The sequence below is a fragment of the Antechinus flavipes genome, chromosome 4 (genome assembly GCF_016432865.1).
Source record: "Antechinus flavipes isolate AdamAnt ecotype Samford, QLD, Australia chromosome 4, AdamAnt_v2, whole genome shotgun sequence".
Taxonomy (NCBI): Eukaryota; Metazoa; Chordata; class Mammalia; order Dasyuromorphia; family Dasyuridae; genus Antechinus; species Antechinus flavipes.
This window is the reverse complement of record NC_067401.1, coordinates 381,478,090-381,501,070: the sequence shown is the minus strand read 5'-3', so window position 1 is coordinate 381,501,070 and position 22,981 is coordinate 381,478,090. Positions and strand designations below refer to the sequence as shown.

The 22,981-nt window shown below is 41.0% G+C and overlaps 1 protein-coding gene across 1 annotated transcript; it reads right to left on the bottom strand.

The window, feature by feature from the left end:
- Positions 1-154: 154 nt before the first annotated feature.
- On the bottom strand, positions 155-21,413 carry EIF2D (eukaryotic translation initiation factor 2D). The gene is made up of 15 exons (XM_051998507.1): positions 21,116-21,413; positions 16,670-16,860; positions 14,287-14,370; positions 13,661-13,751; positions 11,747-11,854; positions 9,776-10,026; positions 9,198-9,315; positions 8,088-8,133; positions 7,525-7,628; positions 7,262-7,411; positions 6,781-6,870; positions 6,159-6,254; positions 2,368-2,488; positions 922-1,096; positions 155-355 (listed from the first exon to the last, which is right to left on the bottom strand). Exons 1-15 carry the CDS (start codon positions 21,169-21,171, stop codon positions 285-287), a joined length of 1,752 nt encoding a protein of 583 aa, XP_051854467.1. The 5' UTR covers positions 21,172-21,413; the 3' UTR covers positions 155-284.
- Between the last annotated feature and the right edge of the window lie 1,568 nt (positions 21,414-22,981).

Below are 22,981 nucleotides of genomic sequence, written 5' to 3'. Positions count from 1 at the left end.
AGTGAAATAACAGGTCCAGTATTTATCCCCTCTATGGGATGAATCACTGGTTATAGGAGAGGGGAGTGATATGTTTGGAAATGAGGGTGATGTAAAAACAAAAGATAGTGATAAAAATAAGATTTTAAAAAATATATATGGAGGAATAAGGAGCTTGAGAATAAAAATTTATTTTGGTAAAGAATTACATTTCATCCTTTCAGAAATGTCACTTTTAAAAGTCACGAAAATTACCAGCTCAGAGATTTAGATTTCCAAGAAATGTGAATTTGACACTAGAATTATCACTTCTTCTTGCCAGCTTTAGGGGCCTTTTCCAAACCGTGGATATATTTTCGAGGGATGTCATATTCTTCTACAATGTAAAAAAGGCAGACAAATTTCTCAGCCTAGCAACATCCAAGGCTCTCTGCCACTCATCCTCTTTTCCCTCCCCCACTTCAGCATCTCAATGCTCAATGGTTCCTTACCCAGACCCATCTCTGACCCTGTTCAGCTAAGCTTCCAGAGACCCAGCTCTGCAGGGTGTTCCTTGTTTGCATATTCGGGTACCAAGACTCAACATGCTCTCTTCTGTGCCATACCTTCACTCTCTGTGGGAAGCTACCCATGACTGACCGCTTCCTTGTCTGCAGCAAGCCCTTAATACTTTAGGACTCAATTTGTACTACAGCAAATGCTCCTGGAGGATAACACTTTCCAAGCTTTTTTTTTTTTTTTTAATGTCATTTTCATGTCTGTTCAGCCACTCCAAATAGAATGTAAACTTCCTGAGGGTATCTTTTATTTCCTCCCTCCTCTTCTCTCATAGCCTCTGAAACTAGGGTTTATTTAAAATAGGTGCTAAGCCCTGGATGGACTGATTGACACTGCCTCATACTCTCAGACAACTTAAAACTTAGCTAAGGGAAAGATGCTCACCAAGCAAGAGCCGACTTAGATGATTGATCTGATTCCCTTGGATTTGGACCTGAATGGCATCTTTACTCCCAGGGACAGGGGTGATGGTAGCACTGGCCTGACACCGTTGCTGGAGAATGGAAGCCACAGAATACGGGTCAAGACCAAAAACCTCCAGGTTCTGGATTAAGGTCACCTGTAGATGAAAAAGTCAGGACCAGATGAGAACAGAAAGCAGAACATACACATGTGAGCACCCGCCCACAGACTCATTCTCTCTAGTTCTCCTGAATGGACTCTGCTCCACCCTTCTTCCTATGTTGGGGAGGAGGATTTGTCTACCTTACAACTGTCTCCAAAACAAGAAAACTCTAATCAGAAGCCACCCAATACACAACATCCCCCCTCCCCACCTCCCCCCCCCCCACCATTTTCATTGTTTTCTTGCTTTACAAATAAGGGTGTGCCCCTCATAAGAATGAGTTGAGCAAAAGCATTTTAAAAGATCCGCCGTGGTTACGAAAACAGGATGTCTCATACATAATAAGCAAAGATGGAAAAGTATTTCTGCATTCAGGAGACAGATGTTCAAAGCACACACACACATATACACACGCTAATAAGATAGTTTAGCCAAAACTTTAGGGTCACCAAAGGGCCGGGGTATCAATTAAGTAGGGCTAAGCCTGAAAAAAAACACAAGTTGGAAGTTACAATCTGCCAACATGGTTCCAAGTATGGTTTTTTGGTTCATATTTATTTTTAATTTAACTTTTCAAGCCAAATATCTAATCTTTTGCAGGGCATAAGTTCATGGAGAGTGGTGGTGATATGTTTCCTTCGGTACAGCACCTAAGGCATCATACAAGCATAAATAGCAGGCAATGACCTTAAGGGCTATGGTCCCTGAACAGAGAAACTGAAACTACCTTGATGAGTCTAATGATGGGTTTATAAGAAGAAGTATGCTGAGCAGATTTTAGTTATTTAAGGAAAACCTTCCTGAGAATGAGATTTTTAACTAGAGAGGCAATCTCAGATCACAAAGAAGGAATCCTCTCTTTGCCAGCCCAGACACCAACTGCTCTACACTGTCTAATTCAGTATGATTCCTGCCTGTGTCCTCCCCAAAATCCTCTATAAAGAATACTAAGATGACTAAGATAGGGACAAAATGATTGCTATCTTCAAGGATCTAAAGGACTGTCATATGGTAGAGGGACTAGACTTGGTCTGCCTACCCCTAAAATTGAAGTTGGAGAGAAACAGATTTAGAATTTGTATAATAATTAAAATAGTTGAATGTGGGAATAGACAACCTGGGTAGGTAATCATCAATGATGGTATTCACACAAAAGTTGGATGACTACCAATCAGAAATATTATATAAAGAATTCCTTCTCACATAAATGGAGAACTATATGGCCCCACCAAGTTGGAGACTCCATGGAGTTTTTTCTTTTTTACCTTTTTATTGTACGTTCTGTGTGCTAAGGTGATTTCAATTGGACAGACTTTTCCTTTCTTCACAATAGGCTCTTGGCCATAAAACGTCACTTCATAGGCAGGTTTCAATCTCTCCAGGCACCTGAAATAGAGGGGTCAATAAAAGGGAGCCCTACAGGTACTTCCAAGCCATTCTATTCCCTCCAGTGTCTAAGTCAGGGTACCAACCCCTACTGGGTAGAGAAGGAAAAAAAAGGAGAAGTTCTACTTTCTGTCACAAGAGTGAGCAGTAATGTCCTGGAATCCTTGATCTCTTGTTGGTGATCTAGTGCCCTGGAAATATCCAGTGGACAATGAGAGGGAACCTGCCTTCAAATAGTTTTAGGAAAGCAGCTTCTCCTCAGTTCTATTTCCTTTTTGCCTTTCTGCCTCACTAGAGTCCTGTCTTTTAATCCATTAATCATTATTTATGTTAGTCTTTCTCTGGTTCTTCCTTCCTTAAGGGTGTTTCAAACTAGCCTAAAGATGAAGACTCTTTAAAAGGTCAACAGCTCAATGTGGTATTGCAGATGGGGTGCAAGAAACAGAAACTGATTTCTTCAAGGTCACCAATAACCTTATCACCCTTTTGCCCATCCTCGATCTTGCTATCATATCTGGATCTCCTGCTTCTTTCTGGCCGTCCTCTTATTGTGGTTTATCCTTCATTCTCTAAGAGGACCATGACATCAGGAAAGAGATGCCATGACATGCAAGTGTGTGGACTTTAAGTGAGGGAAAACTGTACAAGGTCACTTGCTTCACTTTCTTTCCCAGAGCCATCTGGATCCAGTGCCCAGATACAGATCAGGGCAACTGGAGATGGCCCCAGATACAGTAAGAGACCTTGACCTTTCTTCCTATAGTTCCTACAAATCCCTCTCAAGCTCTTTATCTGTGAAGAATCTCAACCTTCTCCTTGTCAAGCATAGTCACCTCTTGAGAGCTCAACTATCACCTCTAGAAAGTTAACTCCCAAATATATCTTTCTACTCTTGATGTATTTTCTAAGCTCCACTTCCCTTTCTCCAACTGTCGATATAGCACTCCTACCTGCAGGTCCCACAGAAACCTTAAATTCAACCTTATATAGGGCTTATTGTATTTTACCTAAACCTATTCCTTATTCTGATTTCCCTATATAAGTGTGTGGGCCCACAGTTTACCATCTATTGCTTCTATCTCTACAGTGTTTGTTTTGGTTGTTACTATCACCATTATGGAACACTATACGACTTAGCACCTATGAGACTATTTCAATGGCTTCCTAGCAGGTCTCCCTGTCTCTACTCTACTTCCCAGCTACCTTTTGTAACAATGCCAGAATCAATTCTGGGTCTAAATAATGTCATGCTTTTCTTTTCTTTTTTTTTTTAATATTTAATATTTTTATTGTCCCCAGTTATATGTAAAAAAAACAAACCTTTTTACATGTCTTTAAAACTTTGAGTTCCAGATTCTCTCTCTTCGTTCCCCACCTCTACCCCCTTTAAGAAGGCACATGTGAAGTTATGCAACATTTTCATAAGTTATGTGAAAGGAAACGTGGATCTCTCCAAAAACCCTCAAGAAAAAAAATAGTAAAAATAAAAAGAGTATGCTTCAATCTGCATTAAGCCACAATCAGTTCTTTCTCTGAGTATGGGCAACATTTTTTTTTTTTTATCATAAGTACTTTAAAGTAGTCCTGAATTATTGTATTGCTGAGAATAGCAAAGTCATTTACAGCTGATCATCCCACAGCATTGCTATTACTTTGTACACAATAGATTTCACTTTGCTTGAGTTCATGAAGGACTTTTCAGGTTTTTCTGAGAGCAGCCTGTTCAACATTTCCCAAAGAACAATAATCAACCACATACCACAATTTTATTCAGCCATTTCCCAATTGACGGCTATTTCCTCAATTTCCAGTTATTTACTCTGAGAACTACTATAACTTTTCTTTTTAAAAAATACCTCTTTGGGGATTCATGCCTAGTAGTAATATTGTTAAGTCAAAGGATATGCATAATTTTATAGTCCCTTGGGCATAGTTCATATCTTTTGATCATTTATCAATTGAGGGTCTTATCGTTTTTTAAATATAAATCTGCATGCCATGATTTCTTTATGCCCAATTATATGATGTCTAAACTCCTGGGCTGGGAAGCCAAGATCCCATCCACTCAAATGCCACTTTCCCCTCTCCAATTTTCTCTCACAGACTCCCTTCTATACACTCTACACTCTACACTCTGTATCCAGCCCCCCAAACCTGTCCTGTGGTGCTCATAACTTCATGCCTTTGTTCCCACTGTTCCTATGCCTAGAATTTCCTTGCCTCCAGTTCTTCAATAGAATTTCTATATATTCTGGAAAGTCTAACTATTATATTACATTAGGCTCTGCTATTTATCACCTCTGTAATTTTGGGCAAGTCACTCTCTTGATTTCAGTTTATTCTCATGTAAAATAAAGTTGAACTTAATGAACTCTTAAGTCCCATGCAATTCTATATTTGATCCTTCAAATCATGCATTTATTCCCCTCATGCCTTAAATGAAATATTGAATAGCAGATGCAGCAAAAGGAAGGTGTGAAGCAATTTTTCAGCCCAAGACAACTTATGGGGTTAGCTGGAAAGGTATGTATCACTGGAATGAGACAGGAGTGTAGCCCAGTACAACCTGTGCCCTGTGAAGCCAACAGCAGCTCTTGGGAGCACCTGAATCAGCAATGGCTGCTTCCAGAGCTCTCAGCCCACAGACAGTAAGGGAGTTGGGCAACTGGCCAAAAGAATACAGGTGTCCCTTTGTTGGCACTGGGTGTAAGACTGTTACCCATACTCAATTCTGGGTAATAGTCCCAGAGCAAGGCAAAGCATTAGCATACTTAGAATGTGTGGCTATAGGAGATGAGGATGCTAATAATAGTTCCAGGGCCGTAAAAAAGCTTGAAGTTACTCACAGAACTAAGTACAGACCAGAGAGCAGTGACCGCACCTCTCCTTAGATCATACAATTTAGAGGAACCAAAAACTTATGGATCCTCAGAATTAGCTCTGAAAACAGCTGTACAAAAACCATGAAACTTGGGCAGTGGCTTCTTAACTCTGGGAGCAGAGACCAACTTTAATATAAAGTTATGACAGGGAAAATCAAGACACAAACCCAAAAGAAGACAACAAAGCCAAAGTAGCTACATGAAAAGCCTAAAAGAAAAATATGGATTGACCTCAGGCTCTCTTCCAAATTTCTGGAAGTGTTAAAAAAGAATTTTAAAAATCAAATAAGAGAAGTAGGAGAAACATTGAGAAAAGAAATGAGAGTGATGCAAGAAAATCATGAAAAAAGAGTCAGCAATTTGGTAAAGGAGGAATAAAAAATAAAAAAATAAAAAAGATACTTTAAAAAATAGAATAGTCCAAAAGTGAAAGAGGCACAAAAATCCATTGAATAGAAGAACTTCTTAAAAAACAGAATTGGTCAAATGGAAAAAAGATGCCAAAAATATTATTGAATAGAAGAACTCCTTAAAAGTAGAATTGGCCACTGGAAAGGAGGTAAAATTAGATGATTCAAGGGAGGGAAAGAAAAGGCACAGAGAGAAGTTAAGGAAAATTAATAAAAGAGGGAGTGAATAAGCATTTATATAGCACCTACTATGAGCAGACATTGTGATAAAAACTTTTTTAAACAAATATTATCTCATTTGATCCTCATATCCATCCTGTGAGATAGATACCATTATTATCCCCATTTTATAGTTGACATTATGTGAACTTCTATTACCTTTCAATGAGTTTATCCCATGGAAGCATCAATATTGTGTATTGTTCATCTTTTTCCAAGATGCAGTCACACAAGATAGGATCGAGCTTCACAAGACTAAAAGGAAGGGGAAAGGTGATATTTAGATGTGTCCTTTCTTGCCTAAGGGATACCTCCTAAAACTGTCACAGTTGATTGAGAATAAGATCATATATCAAGCAAGGAGGTAAGAAATCATGTCAGAATCCTTGGAAGTAGAACATAGATCATGTTTGAACAGAAAGATCACAGCATTGAGAGTTCTAGGCTTGGCTCTGCCACCAATTAGTTGGGTGACCATGGTGAATGAGTTATTCATACTCAGTGCCTTACATTTTCTCCCAACAACAACCTGGCGAGGCAGGTAGGACAAACTTCTTCATGTCACTTCTCTGGGGTCAGCCTTCCAGACTCTCAGAAGGATACATGGACATACAAGTGGTCATCCGAATTTTCTCTAAAGACTCCCCTTGCTTGAGTTGGACCATTCCAATTTTAGCATTCTCTAACTCATCTATGAACACCCTCCTCTTCCTCTCCCCTCCCTCTCCCCCCAGCAGTCTAGTTTTTTAGGGCAAAAAACTGCCACGTGCTTTTTACTTACTTTTTGTTGTTTGCATCAACCAAGTTGTTTTTCTTTGCATAGTCAATAATGATCTCACGGACTTCATTGCCTGAGAGGGTATTCCCCTTCCTGGGAGAAAAAGGGATTACAAGAAGGCTGACTTAATTGCAATGAGAGTCACATAAAACCAAGCCAAAGTCTTCTTTCTGATAGGGTTCTCTTCCCATCTCTCTTCCTCTATTTCCTTCCTGGTGAGGTTGAAAGGGAACATGCTAACTGACTGTGGGTTGAACAGGAAAGACCCTACTCTTTCATTTTCCCTATTTCCATTAGACTCAGTAAAACTTGCTGGGGGAGAGAGGCTTAGAGTTAGATTTGGATAACAGAAAGCCAAGGGAAGGGATGGATTTGCTGGGCACAACAAAGACCTGAGGTGACCCGAGAGGCAACTTGGGCTAGACTAGACAAGAGAGAACATCAAGCAGACAGAACTGGTTTGCAGATGTTCTATACAACTCACTTGTGGCCAGACGCCTGGAAGAGAGAAGTCATATTGGCTGGGATACAATAAAGGGATTTGATATCCGGTGCACGATAAGGCTTTTCCTTGGTATCCTCTTGGACACTCTGGGCAGCTGGGGAGGACTCAGGCACAACGAAAGATGTAATGCTGGAACCCATCAGGAGGAAAAGGTAAGAAAGAGTCGACTACAGTGGTGTATAGCTATTCCCATCCCAGTCAGACTGAGCCCTTCCTGGGACCCATGGGCCCTCAGCTCTCACCTGGGGTGTTTCCAGTTCACAGCCACAATGCTCTCTACACCTTTGCTCAACTCCTTCACCTGCACAATCTCTTCCTTCACCATGTGGTGCAGAAATTTGGAGAGCTGAGGGAGAGAAGGTTAGTGGCCATGGGGCAAACCCAAGACCCTTATCCATTCATTCAACAAACCTCTATTGAGGACTTACTATATGCAAAGCACTGTACTAAGCTGGGGAGGGGGGAAGTGGAACCAACATATTTGAGAACAGTCCCTCCCCTTTTTAAACTGGGAACTGAGAGCCTCCTGCCTAGAAGCGGCATATATGTGGTAGTGATTAGGAGGACATGGGGGAGGAGGAGGCTCTGCACAAGCTGAGCCTTACACAACCCACAAAAGATGTAAAGGAAAGTGAGACAGGCTTCTATCCCTCCCTGCCAGGCCCAGAAAGGTGTCATCTCCTCGTGCCTGAGGGTTTTGAGGGCTGGTGGGGCTGGGCCACCAGATCACCACTCCCGAGACACCACTTGTGCTAATTCTGCTTGTCCCCCTCCCACTGACAGCAGGGCCAAGAGCCTCACTTGCCTTTTTATAGCTTGACTTCTTTACATCCAACTGTTGGCCTTCAGGGCTAGAGACAGCAGAAATGCGTGTTAAGAAGAGAAAGCAATAGTGATGGAGGCTTGAGCACGGAGTAACGATGCTGGGTGTAGGGACTTTTCTTCCCTGTTCTCCAACCCATTCTTAGGAAAGGTGGGAAAGGAGACAAAGTGAAATAGTTTCAAAGCGCTTCCGAGAACTTGAGGATGCTCTCAAAGCTTCTCAGTCCTGGGGCCCTTGTTACTTAGGCTTTTGCTATGGATTATTACTAGACCAAAAAACTGACCCTTGTCACTATCCCTAATCCAGAGGAATTCTGGCTCAAATCTCTTAAGTCTTCAACATACACCCCCAAGCCCTGGCATTTAAATGGGACCTTGAGGAGACCTACAAGCAGCAAAAGCAGATACACAAGAACTCAGTAAAAACCAAGGCGAGACTCCTAAGGGGATTTGGCCTCAAAATCACATCACTTGTCAGATTTTTGTAAGGGCCCACTGCAGAGTCACAGACGTTGGGACAGTTATTTGATTTCTTTCTTCCTGAGCAGCCCATCAAGGCTCTCTGAAGGGCATCACTTTTAGCTGTGAAAGTAAAATAACAAGCCCTTTGAAAACAGGAGCTCCTGGAGAAAAGGTTAATGATGGCTGTATTCCAATTCAACAAATATATTAAGTCCCTACTATGTGCAAAGCCCCATGGGAGATTTAAAAAATAGCATAACTCTTCCTTCAGTCTAGTGAGAGCAGATTTTTTGCACAGGATTTTCTCCTCTGTCAATCTGGGGAAATACTTCCTACCCGAAAGCAAAGGTAGTTCTAGTAGTTGTGAGATCTTCACTATTCACATATGAAATTACTCAGGGAAAATTTCAGCCTGAGTTTTCTACATAATTTCTTCATTTGCTCTGACAAGGAAAAGTAACTTGTTAGGACTTGGAATCCAGTTAACTGTCTGGGTCAACGGGCCACCCACTCTATACCTTTTCCTAACATTTCCCCACCCTCTTTCTCCAAATAGAGCAAGAGATGCCAGATAAGCGATGGTAACAGCCCAACCCTTTGGTCTTCCATCCCAGCCTGATCCTCTCCATACCAGCAGGAAAACATGTGGCTACCCAGGAAAGTGCTGGTGAGTAAAGGGAGGTCAGCCTTTGTGACCCGGCACTTCAGCGCATGGAAGAAACATCTCAACAGCAGCTCATCCATTTGCTCTGGGAGAAAAAGACAAAAGCATATGGTGTCTGTCACCAAGGGTTCTACTAGAGGAAACCAAGGGGTGGACAAAAGGCTTCTCCCCAAGGCCTGTGAAGGGAATCCAGATACTCAAGTGTCCATAGCTCTCTGGGAAATGATCCCTTTTGAAAGAAAAGTAAATGAATCAAAGACATCATAATGACTCTAAACTACAATCTCTCCAAACTCTGAGGACAATATTTCAACTTTGGCCTCCACTGACCTAAATGGGTGGGCAGTAGGCCAAGGAAAGATGGATGAAGCTGGAAAAAGCATTCAGAACATGAGAGGAGTCAGAACTATGGAGACTGAACTTATTCCCACCTCAAAACAAGGAGCATTCTTTCCCTATATGTATAAAAAGCAGACCAAAGAAGAGCAGTCACAGAAAAGGAAGGGAGGAAATCCCAGACTCACTTCTCCTCAGGCAGGAAGTACCTTGCAAAGTCTTGGTATCAGTTGAGTCCTGGTCCATCTCTGTTTCCCCCAGCTCCTCCGCAGCCTCTGATGAGGACATTGGGCGAACCTCTCTGCTCTCCTCGTCTCCTTGCAGAGTGAGGTGTTCCAGATTGTTCTGAAGAATAGAATCTACCTGAACTGGCCCCTCCTCTTTGGGGCTGCCCACACACTTGGAAGGATCCTGGTCCAATGGGGCAATGGAGGGTGGAGATGATTTGTCCCCAAATTGCCTAGAAGAAGGTCACATGAGAAGTTCAGAGCAGAGTTTTGGTACTGACTAGAGAGAACAAGAGGACAATTCAAGGAATACCAAGAACTAAGAAGGAGGGAAACTGATAGCGCAAATCAGACAGGAAAGCAGAGGGACTAGACTTTCATCCCAACTCTATCTTTAATTCTTAGCTACAAAATATCTATATCTTAAATCTATCTTCTCTAAAATGAGAAAAGAATAATTCTTGTCTTGTCTCTAACCCAAATGGATGATAATAACATGCACAGATTTCTTATGAATGAAAATGGTTAAACCCAAAGCAGTCAAAGAAAAGCCAAAATTTAAAGTAGAAATAAAAATTCAAAAAAGAGTATTAAAGATATATCTCAATATACCAAATAAGATTATCAATTTGCAGTACAATTATCCATAAAGTATCCATGTATTTTAAAAAAATATTGATTTTTGTTTGTTTCCACATTTGCCCAGATTTGCCCTTGGAATCACTTGTAACTAAGATTTTTTTTTTTTTTTAAAGAAAAGGGAAATAAAAATTCAGGAAAACAGATCAACATATCAAGAAAATCTGACACCATATGCAATGTTCCACTTCCATGAGCTATGTTCTTTTCCAAATTATTCAATATGGACCAAGAAACATCAGCTATAGGGAGAAAAAGCCATGAAATTGGTCATAGCTCTGTCATGCCTTAGCTGTGAGACTTTGTCACTCACATATTTTGGCCTCAATTTTCTCCTCTGTGAAATAAGGGAGCTAAATGAAGTTAACACTAAGAGCCTATTAACACTCTGGGATTATCCATATAACATTAGGATTTATGGCCAAACTGCCAATGAAAGCTTGTCCCTGACGGTTTCAGAACACTCTGAAGACAGGTAACCCAAAAAGAAAAGGCAGTATCTTTTTTGCTGAGGAATTTTCCTTTTACCATGAAGTCAAAAGTTGAGGTTACTTTGTATGTTTTCATAACTAACTGTGATCATGCCATGACAAACCTGAAGGTTCATGTATAAATCACAAAACATCAGCTATCAAAAGTAAGAGACGAAAGCCAATGTCACGTCACTGGGAAAACTGGCTGATATAGCAAGTCTTGGGAAAACTGATTACATTTTCACAGCACAAAGATTTGGGAATACTCATGAGAATAGACCAAAATGTCCACAAATAATTCCAAGGCAAGTCTAGGGATGGAAAAGAAATCTGCCCATTCTCATCATTGTCCCCAAGACTAGGAAGCCAAAGCTGAGCAGCGCTGGTGGCCATGGGAGTCCCAGCCAAGAAGTCTAAAACGTGTGCTGGGACCGTGCTGAACATGATGAGCACCACAAACGTAGTTGCAAACAGATTAAAAGAGAACAGTCTGGGGCAGCTCGGTGGCACAGTGGATGGAGCACCAACCCTGAAGTCAGGAGGACCTGAGTTCAAATGTGACCTCAGACACTTAGCACGTCCTGGCTGTGTGACCCTGGGCAAGTCACTTAAGCCCAATTGCCTCAGCAAAAAAAGAGAGAGAAAGAGAGAGAAAGAGAGAGAGAGAGAGAGAGAGAGAGAGAGAGAGACAACAGTCAGTGCTAGATGATCTAAAAGAATATCTACTCTGAAGCTACACCATAATGGCTGCTACAGATTATACTGACATTGCTTGGTACAGTCTTTGGCTTTTTCTATTCCAGTCCACTTCAGTGAGGAACTGGAGAGACACTATACTTACCACAAGTGGTCAAGGTAAGTATGGAGCACTGTAAAACCTCTCCCCTTCAGTCCAGAGGCCAGCATCTCAGCTGTAGACATAATGGCTACTCCAATTGCAACAGGAGCCCTAAGGAAAGATAAAACAGTATCAGAAGAGGATTGATCCTTTCAAAGACAGAAAACATTAAATCACATCCTCTTCTCCCCTCCATGGCAACAGATATACTTCTACATCTAGTACAATCTAGTACTACATTTAGAACAAAACTAAAATTTTCAATTACCTTCAGGTAATTCTTTTTCATAAGAATTTTTGTTACCAATAGTATTTCACCCTCTATGATTAAATGACATCTCTGTGAATATTATTATTATTTAAATTTAGCCCTAGTCTGACCTCATATACTTAGCAGCTCTGTAAGCACAGACAAATCACCGAAACCTGTTTGCCACAGGTTCCTCAGATATAAAGTGAGGGTAATAACAACTACTCCCAGGGTTGTGAGAATTAAATGAGATAATATTTGTAAATTGATTATCACAGTACCTGGCATATAGTAAGTACTACATAAATGTTAACTATTTTATCATTACCATCATTTTATATAACAAGGGCTGAAAAGCAAGAATATTGCTATTTCCCTTTTAAACAAAACAAAAAAATTATTTTTCACACTGAGAAGAAAAGAATGAGTTATACAATCACAAAAATGTTATACCAATCCTCTGAACTAGTCTCAAAGGTTTTACTATTCATCTTCAAGGTAAATGAGGAAGCAGGGGGAAGAAAATCTGTCATGCAAGAGTTAAACAGAGAAGCTCTAAAGCTTTTCCATTTCTTTATATTGGATATATAGGATATTTTATATATATGTAGATATACATAGGATATTGTAGGATAACCTAGATATTGTGAAAGCCTATAAATTCCTAAACTATCTGATACAAATATGTCTATTCAACTACATCTTGCAAAATTCAAATATAAAAATGGAGAGTTTGCCATGTTGAATTATTGTGCTTCCCTTCTCTTTTCTCTCTGCTTCCTTTCATTAGCACAAATAATTAAGAGGTGATGACAGTGACCTTATGAATGGCCACTAGCTGGGTGGGCAAGGAGGGGAAATGGAAAAGAGATAGTGAAGAAAGAAGTTAAAGGGCTACATAAATCCTATGAACAAAGTTAAAAGCCAATGCTTCCAGTACTTGAACTCTGAAAAAGTTTCAACAAGAATTAAAGATTCCACCCACACTATGAGTTATGGTTCCTACTATGTACGAAATCCAGAACAAAACATCCAGCTGCTTAAGTTCTAAAAAACAGTGATCCTCATCAGATTCAGAACCCAACTGAGTTATAACTTGATACAATGTAATTTTATTAACAAATTTTCAAAAAGCTAAATTGACCTTGTCATCCTTATTTTCCTAGTCATCCTTCATCTTGACTATGATATGAGGGAAAATATGAATATAATTACCTTTCTTTTCTATTCACCCAAAATCAGCTCTGGGCAAACAGAAAAGTAAATATTTCCAAGGGTACTCTAAGTAAAATGCTTGATTTTAGGAGGCTCCAAGGTCAGCACGTTAGGTGGAGAATCATTAAGACCTGAAATTAAATCTTCCTTAAACTCTTTCTTTCCTCTTCTCTCCCTTCCCCCACAACATACATAGACTCATATTCTTTCTGTGTGTGTGTGTGTGTGTGTGTGCGTCTGAGACACACATTATAGCCACTTAAGTGACCAGCTCTCTCTGATCCCAGGGAGGATGCAATTAAACGTTTTTAAACTACCTTCTCATTTCTGCACCTATTTACCTCACAAGGTTTTATGCCCTTTCCTTCCCGCTCATAAAGTTCTCTCTTCCTCTGATTCTCCCTTCTTGTTTCTCTTTATCCCCCAAAAGATGACACAGGTTAGTACAGTACCTGTTCCCAACCAAGGTGATGGCACAGAGGTCACCCTGCTGTACCTGAGGCAGACCGCCAGGTGGCACCGTGAGCCCAGGCAGCATCAAATCTACAATACAAAAACAGAGAAAACATTTCTGCCAAAGTTTTCCACTCGACATTACCTAAGTGAGAGAAAACAGAGATACTCCCTCCCAGGCCCTGCCACACAGCTTGGGGAGGATAACATTTTTGTCTGAGGAAGGATATATCGAGTCCTCTTCCAAAAGGGAAGAATGAACCCGAGGTTACTGAAGCTAAGGAAAAGACGTCCTAAATGTTACCAGTTTAATGCTACGTAAGATTTATGCTTGCTTTTTCAAACCAAGAGTAACAGGGACATTAAAAAGTAAAAAAAATTAAAAACAGCATTAGAATTCTCTTCTTGAGGGCACAAGTTATCAGATGTAGCATTACAAGGAATGAGATTGGCAGGAGGGGCAAAGCACCAGGACTTCTAGAGGGACTGTGTTCCTGCACTGGGGCCTCTGTTTTATAAACCCCAGGTACATATTTGTGGGTTCTTTTCAATCAGGTGCAGACTCCTTTGCACTTCATCTTAACCTTTTATTTTAGCCCAAATGAATAGATCATCACTTCCTTACCTGCACCCCCAACCAGCTTCTCCAGCACAGGAGGCCATGTTGTGAAGGCCGGCAGAAGATTAGGGTAAGACCATAACGTGTACACTGTCCAAAAAGAAGCCCACAGTAATTCACAGTAATGAAATCTTACATTTTCATGGAATTTTACGGGGTTCAAAACTTATGACTCTAATGTAATTCTAACAAAAACTATCATCAGTTAAGCATGGCAAGCATTTTGCAAATGAAAAAACCAAGGTCCATTTTAGGTAATGGACTAGCCCAGGGTCACTCTTACTATCTATAGTGTTTTATTTGACACCAATGGCTCTGTCTCATAATGTTAATTTTTCATAGGATATGCCCATTGGATAAGCTCCTATGAAAGCCAGATTACATGTTGTATTTTCATGTACAGAACATAGGCAATAAACAGTTATGAAACTCTCACTATGTCCCAGACATTAGGCTAAGGATGGGGCAAAAATTGTCCCAGCTTTCCTCACTCTCCCTGCACATTCTATTACCCCAGTCAGTTGGGCTTCTAAAAGAGCTAATAAACCACAGTGTTAAGAATCACTTAGGAAAGGCCCTTGGCTCAGAGTCCAATTATGAAATATATTGCTAAGGGGGCAGGTGCCATCTCATCTATCACAAATGTCCTTTCGATGTACTCAATGTACTTCCCTTAATTTTTGTATCTAATATCAATAGTTAATTAGATTTCAATATTACTCTTTTTTACCTCTTTCTCTTTTCTGGGACCCAGTATTTTAATTAGGCTCAATCCTTTTGAATCTTTTTCTTATGATATTCTTGTACATTATGCCAGGATGCTTAACAACAATGGAAATCCATGCCAACTGGATTTACTACAAATTCAAATAATTTAATTTCAACCAGACTCTCAAGGTAATCTTGTTCTTTCCCCTGTCCTCTGTTCCAAACCTTATACTATCTCCTAGTCCTATTCAAATGTGGCACTTCCAAACCCACCCTTAACAAATGAGCACATAGTTCTTTGTTTCCTACTTTACTGAAAAAATTCAGACTGTTCTGAACTACCTCATCTCCCCAACCACACCTCAAGAGCTTACAATTTCATCTATCTTCATCTTTCACTCCAATCTCTGAGGAAGAAGAGGCTATATAATTATCCCTAATAGTTTCCTGAACTTCAAAACTATATTGGCAACAACTTGCTAAACATCTCCTAGATGTTCCATTAGCATCTTATAACTAATATGTCCAAAGAACTCTTTATCTACACCACTAAAGGAACCATTATCCTCCTAGTCACCCAGATAACGATTGGGATCACCCTATTCCTTATTCCACATAATCAGGTGCCAAGTCTTATGGATTCCACCTTCCCAAAATCTCTCACACAGCTGTTTCCTTCTCAAATCTCAAAACAGCTCTACTCTAGCTCAGGTTTCTATGAGCTCTGACCTGGGAGACTGCAACTTCTTCCTAATTGGCTTTCTTGCTGCCAATTTCTTCTGTTCAATCAATTTTCCACATAACTGTTCAACTAGCCTTCCTAAAGCACACATCTGACTATATCATTAAAAACAGCTCATTATTCTCAGCCTGACACTTGAGGTTTCCTATAGTCTCACTCTAAATTACTAGCCTTATTCCACATTACTCCCTTCCATTCACTTCATATTTCAGTCAAATCAGATTTTTAGTTATTTCTAAAATTTTACATTCCATTTCTCATATCTTTTCATTCACAAAAGTCCCCATGCCTATAATATACAACTTCCTGATATTTGTCTTTCAGAACTGTTATCTTCCTTCAAGATTCCACCACCTCTGGGAACTGTTCTGATGCACATAGTTGTTAGCATCCTCTCTCTCCTCAAAATACTCCCTTATTTGTATAAATATATCACCTTCCTTTCCCAATAGAATGTAAGCTCCTTTGAGGGCTGAAACTGTTATGGTTTTGTCTGTCTATATAGTACAGTGCCTTGCACAGTGTTGGCACCTAATGAATATTAACTAAACAAAAAATAACTAAGGATAGATTCTTTCCCCACTTAAAAGAACATTATGACATACTTCACAAAATCCTACCATTCTCAGGATCCCAGCTTTTTGTCCAGTAATCCCATTAATAGCTTTTTCTCCTTCACTTTAGAACTTTCCTTCTGCTCTATTTCCTTCCATCTCCTTTCATACTATTCCTCTTCTCTCCTTTCCTATTCTTGATGTCCTCCTGGTCATGAGGATTCTCATTCTAGTATAAGGAAACCAGAAGTTTGGAAAAGACTAAAGATGGTCAACTGGCTATTTTTTAAATTTTCATTTGGTTTTGGAAGAAGAAGAAGAATGAGGGAGAGAGAAATGGGAAAGAGAAATAGTGTCAGGATGAACTCCTGACTCATTTGCATACCTGTGGGATACAGAGTCCCCCTGAGCTCAAACAAAATGGGGTTGCTACCATTCATATACACAGTGACAGCATCTCCTTTGTGAGCATAGAGCTTTACAGCATTGAGCTCCTCCTTCCCAGGCACCAGCTCAGAGAGCTGTTCTGGTCCAAAGGCAGGGAAAGCAGCAGCCACATCAGTCCGAAGCTTCCTCCTTAAAAAAGCACACCATTATTAGAGGGGTAAATGCAAAGCAACCTCCCCCTGACAAAAGGAATATGGTTTGGAAATGCCTTCATACCTTCAAAAATATTAAATGAAATCTCAAGGAAATGCTGCTTCTGTAGTAGCATTTCAAAGCTTACCAACACAACAAGCCTGGGAGGAAAAGAGGAAAAATGCTAGGGATTCTTACCCTCATTTTACAGACAAGGAACTGAAAGTTGAGCATTAATGTTATTTATCTCAGGGCACTTGATCAGTAAATGGCCATTTCAAAACTTGAACACAGTTCTCCTGGCTCAAGATACAAATCTAATTCCATTTACCACACTGTCTCAGAGCAAAATGCTTAGCTTCTTTGAGGATTCCTTGTTCTTTCTCCTATCTCTAAACTGTCCCCATACAGTTTCCTGGAGAACAGAAATGAGAAGGAATGATTTATCATTTTATTTTTGGTGACAAAAATAGGCCTAATGAATTACAAAACGTCACAAGGTATACATTAAAGATACTGATAACAGTAATAGCTGGCATTTATATAATGTTTTTAAAATTTACAGACTTTACAAATATTATCTTATTTAATCCTTATAACAACTCTGAGAGATAGGTGTTAATATTATTCCCATTTTACAGATGAAAAAATTAATACAGACAGAGGTTAAACTCATTCAGGTTCATACAGCCAATAAGTGTCTGAGATTGAATTTGAACCTTGTTCTTCCCAATTTCAGTTCTAGTGCTCTATTTACTGTGCCATCTCACTTCCCAAACTAAAATGAAAAGATTACTCAGTCCAGGCCACATACCTCATGTACCTATTTCTCTTTGGTATTTGCCATGAGAAGGGATTCAAATCACCAGCATAAGACAGTAGTACAATAGAGCAGGTGACAAGATAGCACTGATCCCAAAATGATCCTTCATAAAATTGCTTTGGCAGCTATAGGTGCTTACTATAACTTTTGTCACTACTCTCCCTAACAACTCATCCTCTCCCTAACTTACTTATTTCTGTTATCTTTCCAGTAACCCAAGTTGGAAACCTAAGTGTCCTCTTCTCTTTCTCACTGAATCAATTAGTTGTCCTGTCTTATTGATTCTCCTTCTCTTCTCCTCTATCCACTTCTCTCTGATCACATGGCCATCATCCCCATTCAGGACCTCATCACTTAAATACTACAATAGCCTCCTAATTAGCCTCACTGCCTCCTTTCTCTCCCCCTCTCCAATCCATCTCTAAAAAGCTGCAAAAATGATATTCCCCCAAAACCCAAGTCTTCCCATATCATCCCCCAACCAAGAAACTTCAGTGGCTCCATATTGTCTTTAGGTAGAAATACAAATAAAAAGGGCCTTTAAAAAAGCCTTTCTCAACCTGGTACTGGCATTCCTTTCTAGGTTTTACCCATAACCTCCCCATCACATACTCTACAGTCTAGCCAAACTGGCCTTCTTGTCTCCTGGCCTTTCACACAAAACTCAAACTTTCATCCTACAGGTTGTCACTCAAGGCTGGACTGCACTGCATCCTAACCTTCACATCTCAGAATTCCTACCTTTCTTCTGAGCCCAGTTCAAGTAATACCCCTTACCATGAGCCTTCTTTTACTGCCTCCTCCAAAGACGGCTGTTTCCCCCCATCACTATTATATTGTACTCAATCAGTCAATCAACAATTCTCTTTAAACATCTATTGCTTACCAAGTGTTGTACCAGACCCAAAAGATACAAATACAAAAATGAGACAGTTTCTGCCTTTTAGGAACATAAAAGTCTCCAGGGAAGATATACTATGATCACAAATTAGAAATATGAGTTGTTTTAGAAGGAAGGGTCCAATTACTGGGGAAATCAGAAAAAGCCTTTTGAAGATGGCACTTAAAATGAGTCTTGAAAAGAGCTTAAATGGCATAAAAGAGATTATAAGAGGCAGGGGTGAGAAAAGAATGGAGAATTCAAAAGCATGGGCAGAGAGAAACCACAAGAAAATAAGTGAAAAAAACCATGGAAGAGACCAGTTCAGTTGGAGTAGAGTGCATTAAGGGAAGATGGAATTGGCTGCTGCCAAATTGGGAAGGACTTTGAATGCCAAATTGGAGTTTTTATTTTAACCTGATGGCAATGGGAAATCTTTGAAGCTTCTGGAGTTGGAGAATAATCTGGTCAGCCCTATGTATGAGAACATCAATTTGGAAACTCTGGCTGTATTTACCTGGCACCACCATAACCAACCCTGCCTTTGGAGTACCTTATTCTCTTCCACACATACTTCAGACAAACTAACTTTGTGGCTATTTCACATACCTGGCACTCTAACTCCCATGATTCTTACATCTATACTACCTGTAATGAAATCCCTTATCTCCCACTTTCAGAATCCACATTGCCTTCAAAGGCTAAGATCAAGTACCACTTTCTCTATCATGAGACTTTTTGTCATAGAAGCAGCTGATAGTATCTTCCCTCAAAATTATATTGTTTCTATTTTGTATGTTCCTATGCACGTACATGTTACATGTCATCTCTACCTTGATACAATGTAAGTCCCTTGAAGACAGAGACTGTTGTCAGTTTTGTTTTGTACCACCAAGTGTTACATCTAGAAGCAGTAGGCATTTAAAAAATTGTTCATTCTTTATTTCAAAAAGGAACAATAAAAGCACAAGTCAATTGATTGACTGACAAACTAAAAATTCCTGGAGACTAGAACCTGTCTTTGTAACTCTAGCACCTATCACAATGCCTAGCAAAAAGGCCTTTAACAAATAGGCATTTATTAAGTACCACTATCTGCCAAGCAGTATACTAAGCTTTACAGTATCTCATTTGCTCTTCAGGACAACCTTGTGAGAGATGGGTCCTATTTTTATCCCCATTGTATAGTTGAGGAAACTAAAACAGATGGAGACTATATGATTTACCCAGGGTGACAAAGCTAATAAATGTCTAAGGCTAGATATAAATTCAGTTCTTGGCATCAGGCTCAATGCTTTATCCATTGCACCACTTAGTGGACTTCATTATTTGATCGATTGAGAATCTATATAAACACTGAACTCATTGGTTGTTCTCAGACACTGAAATTGACCTGTCATTTATTTGGGAGCTCCTTCCAAAAAAAACCCAAACAAAAACAAAAAACGAATTGCAACTCAGTTATGCCTGCTTTTCTGAGTCCCTCTCTTTCATGTCTTCCCATACGCTTATCATAGGGGGCCCAACCAACAGTGTTCCTTCCAGCAGAACCCTCTGGCTGGCCACCTGCCTTCCTTAACTCTTTCCTAGCCTATTAAGTTCAGGCTAGCTCCTTAGAGGCCTCAGGATCAGCCAGAGTCAGGATAAATAAAAGTTCTTGAGTTTTTAAGGGGAAAAGCAGGCAAACTGCCAGGAGTTTAGCCAAAGATCTCTTTTGGATTCTGGAGTCCAGAATCTCCACCTTTCTCCTCCTCTCCCTCCTCCTTCCTCCTCCTGCCACCAGGTGAGTCTGGCTTGTCTCACCCCTCCCTCTAAACCCTTGACTATAATTATCTTAGCCCCAAACATCGAGCCAGCACTAATGGTGAGAAAGGCCATTTAGTCTTAAATGCTTGATTGTCTGATTCAATCGATCAGTCTTTTACACCATCTTCCACCCTTACTCTGGGTACAGACATTTTGTGTTTTTCTTCAGTTTCTCCTTGGTTATATGCTGCATCCTACTCATATCCACCATTTCCATTACTCCCCTCGGTGGGATGCTCATCTTTCAGTGAATCACCCATGCCTCTTCAGAGATACTCAAGCTCCAGATGTGTAGATAGCTCTGAACGAATTTATCTACTTTCCCTATAAAATGAGGTAACTGGCCAAGATGATCGCTCCAGTCCCTCCCTGGTCTCATGGAATGTGACTGCCCTGCACCCCGGGGTGCCTACCTTCCCGAAGAACCCCGGGATACCAAACACGTGCATCATCGGGTGGGCCAGCTGCTCCCAGCAAAGTTTCCTCCCGGCCCCTCTCACACCCTGCCAGACAAGGAGAGATCTAAAAAGCCCAGCGGCTAGAAACAAGCCCTGGGGGCTGAGAGTGAGAGCCTCCCAGTTTGCCAGAATCTCTCCCAGTCCCAGGAATCAAGTCCCTCTGGAGCAAGCGTCCCCAAAGTGCACCGAACCTTTCTCGGGTTTTGGACCCTTGCCGACCCCGGAGACACCCCAGCCCTTTGGGGGTCCAAGACCCCTCCCTGGGCGGAAGTCCACAGTTCTCACCTGTCCGAGCCCTTGACTGCTGTGTTAGACTTAACCCGAAAGGCCTTAGCGAACATGACGGCGCGCGACGCCGCTGCTACCGCCGCCGCGTAAGAAAGAGAACAGGGGGCGGAGGCTGGGCCTGGCCTGGGCTGGGCTGGGGGCTGCCCCGGCGCGCCTGCTAAGCAGGGAACTCCATCAGGGAGACGACCAGCACTGCTTCAGGCCCCGGACTCTGGGGGCGGCCATGCTGGTCCTGTTCCTTAAAAAGCCCGGCCAGAAACCGAGGCTCGTCCCTCCCCCGCCCCCGGCGAGACTGACTAGCGGTCAGCGAGAGCCCCAAAACTAGGACTCCACCCCTTCCGCTAGAGGCTCCGCCCCCATGCACCACGCGGTTTCTGATCCTTCCTGATAGCTGTACTCCTGAAGTATGGTGTCCGCGGCTGTTCTCCGTGCATATCCCCTAACCTTCTTCTTCTTGTAAAAACTATCTTCTCAGTCCATCAGGCTCACAGCCTAAGAGTTACCCTACATCCCTCTATCTCTCATCTGCCTTAATCCAAGATGTTGCCAAGGCTTGCCATTTCATCCTTGCAACAGGTTCGAACACACCCCCTTCTCAGCTCTGACTCCAGCACCCCTCTGGTATAGGTCCTCTTAGCCTCCCATCCGGACGCAGCAAGAGCCCGATGGAGGGATCTTCCTGCCTTAAGTCTCCACTCCAAAACATCCTCCATTCACTCAGCTGACAAAGTGATCTTCCCAAAGCACAATTTTTGATCGTGTCAGCCCCCTTCCAACCTACTTAATAAACTCCCCTGGCTTCCTGCCACTTCCTTGCCTTGTAACTGCTAAACTTCGTTGACACTTTTCATGATGATTGAGAAAGCATCTTGAGATCTGTTGGTATCCCATAAGTTTATATTCTGAGTCCAGTTTACGCACGAATCAAAAGATATCACCCTACCTTATTGAATAGAAATGAAGGTGTGGTAATATGCAAGGATATTAGCGAAACTGAACTGTCTCTTAAGCGGCTTCATTGAATGAATCCCTGATGTTTTTTCATATGCCTTTTTCTCTAAAAGTGTAATATGAGGGAGGGATTGGATTGAAAGGCATACTTATTTGGCCTCTGGTTAACTGTGGTTTTCCTGTAATTATGCGCTAAAATAAGGGAATTGAATAGAGCATTAGCCCTGAAGTCAGGAGGACCTGAGTTCAAATTTGACCTCAGACTTCCCAGCTGTGTGACCCTGGGCAAGTCACTTAACCCCAGTTGCCACAGGGCGGGGGGAAAAACCCTCAAAAACAAAAACAAAAAATAAGGGGACTTGGAGGATCTCGAAAGGCCCTCCCAACTCTAGATTCACGATTCTTTGACCTTTTTTTTTTGTTGTTGCTTGTCTGGAAGAGGAGAATGAGTGCTGACCTAAAAGAATATTTTGGATTCTGGTACATATTAGCTATGGAACCATAAATGAGTCACTTTACATCTCACAGCCTCAGCTTCCTCATTTACAAAATGAGGGTAATAACACATTTATATAGTCATAAAGAGCATCATGGTATAATGAAAATAATACTAGATTTAAAGTCAGAAATCCTGAATTAGAATGTAGAGTTTCTACACCAGAGACAGCTACACTTTCCAGCTATATGACCCTATGGCAAATGTGGGATTCTGTTTGCCTCCGTTTCCACATCTGGAAACAGCTAGAGCAGTAAATGGCAAACTACATCAATGTCTTTGCTAGGAAAATCCTAATGCTGAAGAGTCAGACATAATTGAACAAGGGCATGTATGACTTTAGGCAAATCACTTAATTTCCCCGGGTCTGGCTTCCCTCACCTGTAAGACAAAGGGATTGGACTTGATGACTGCTA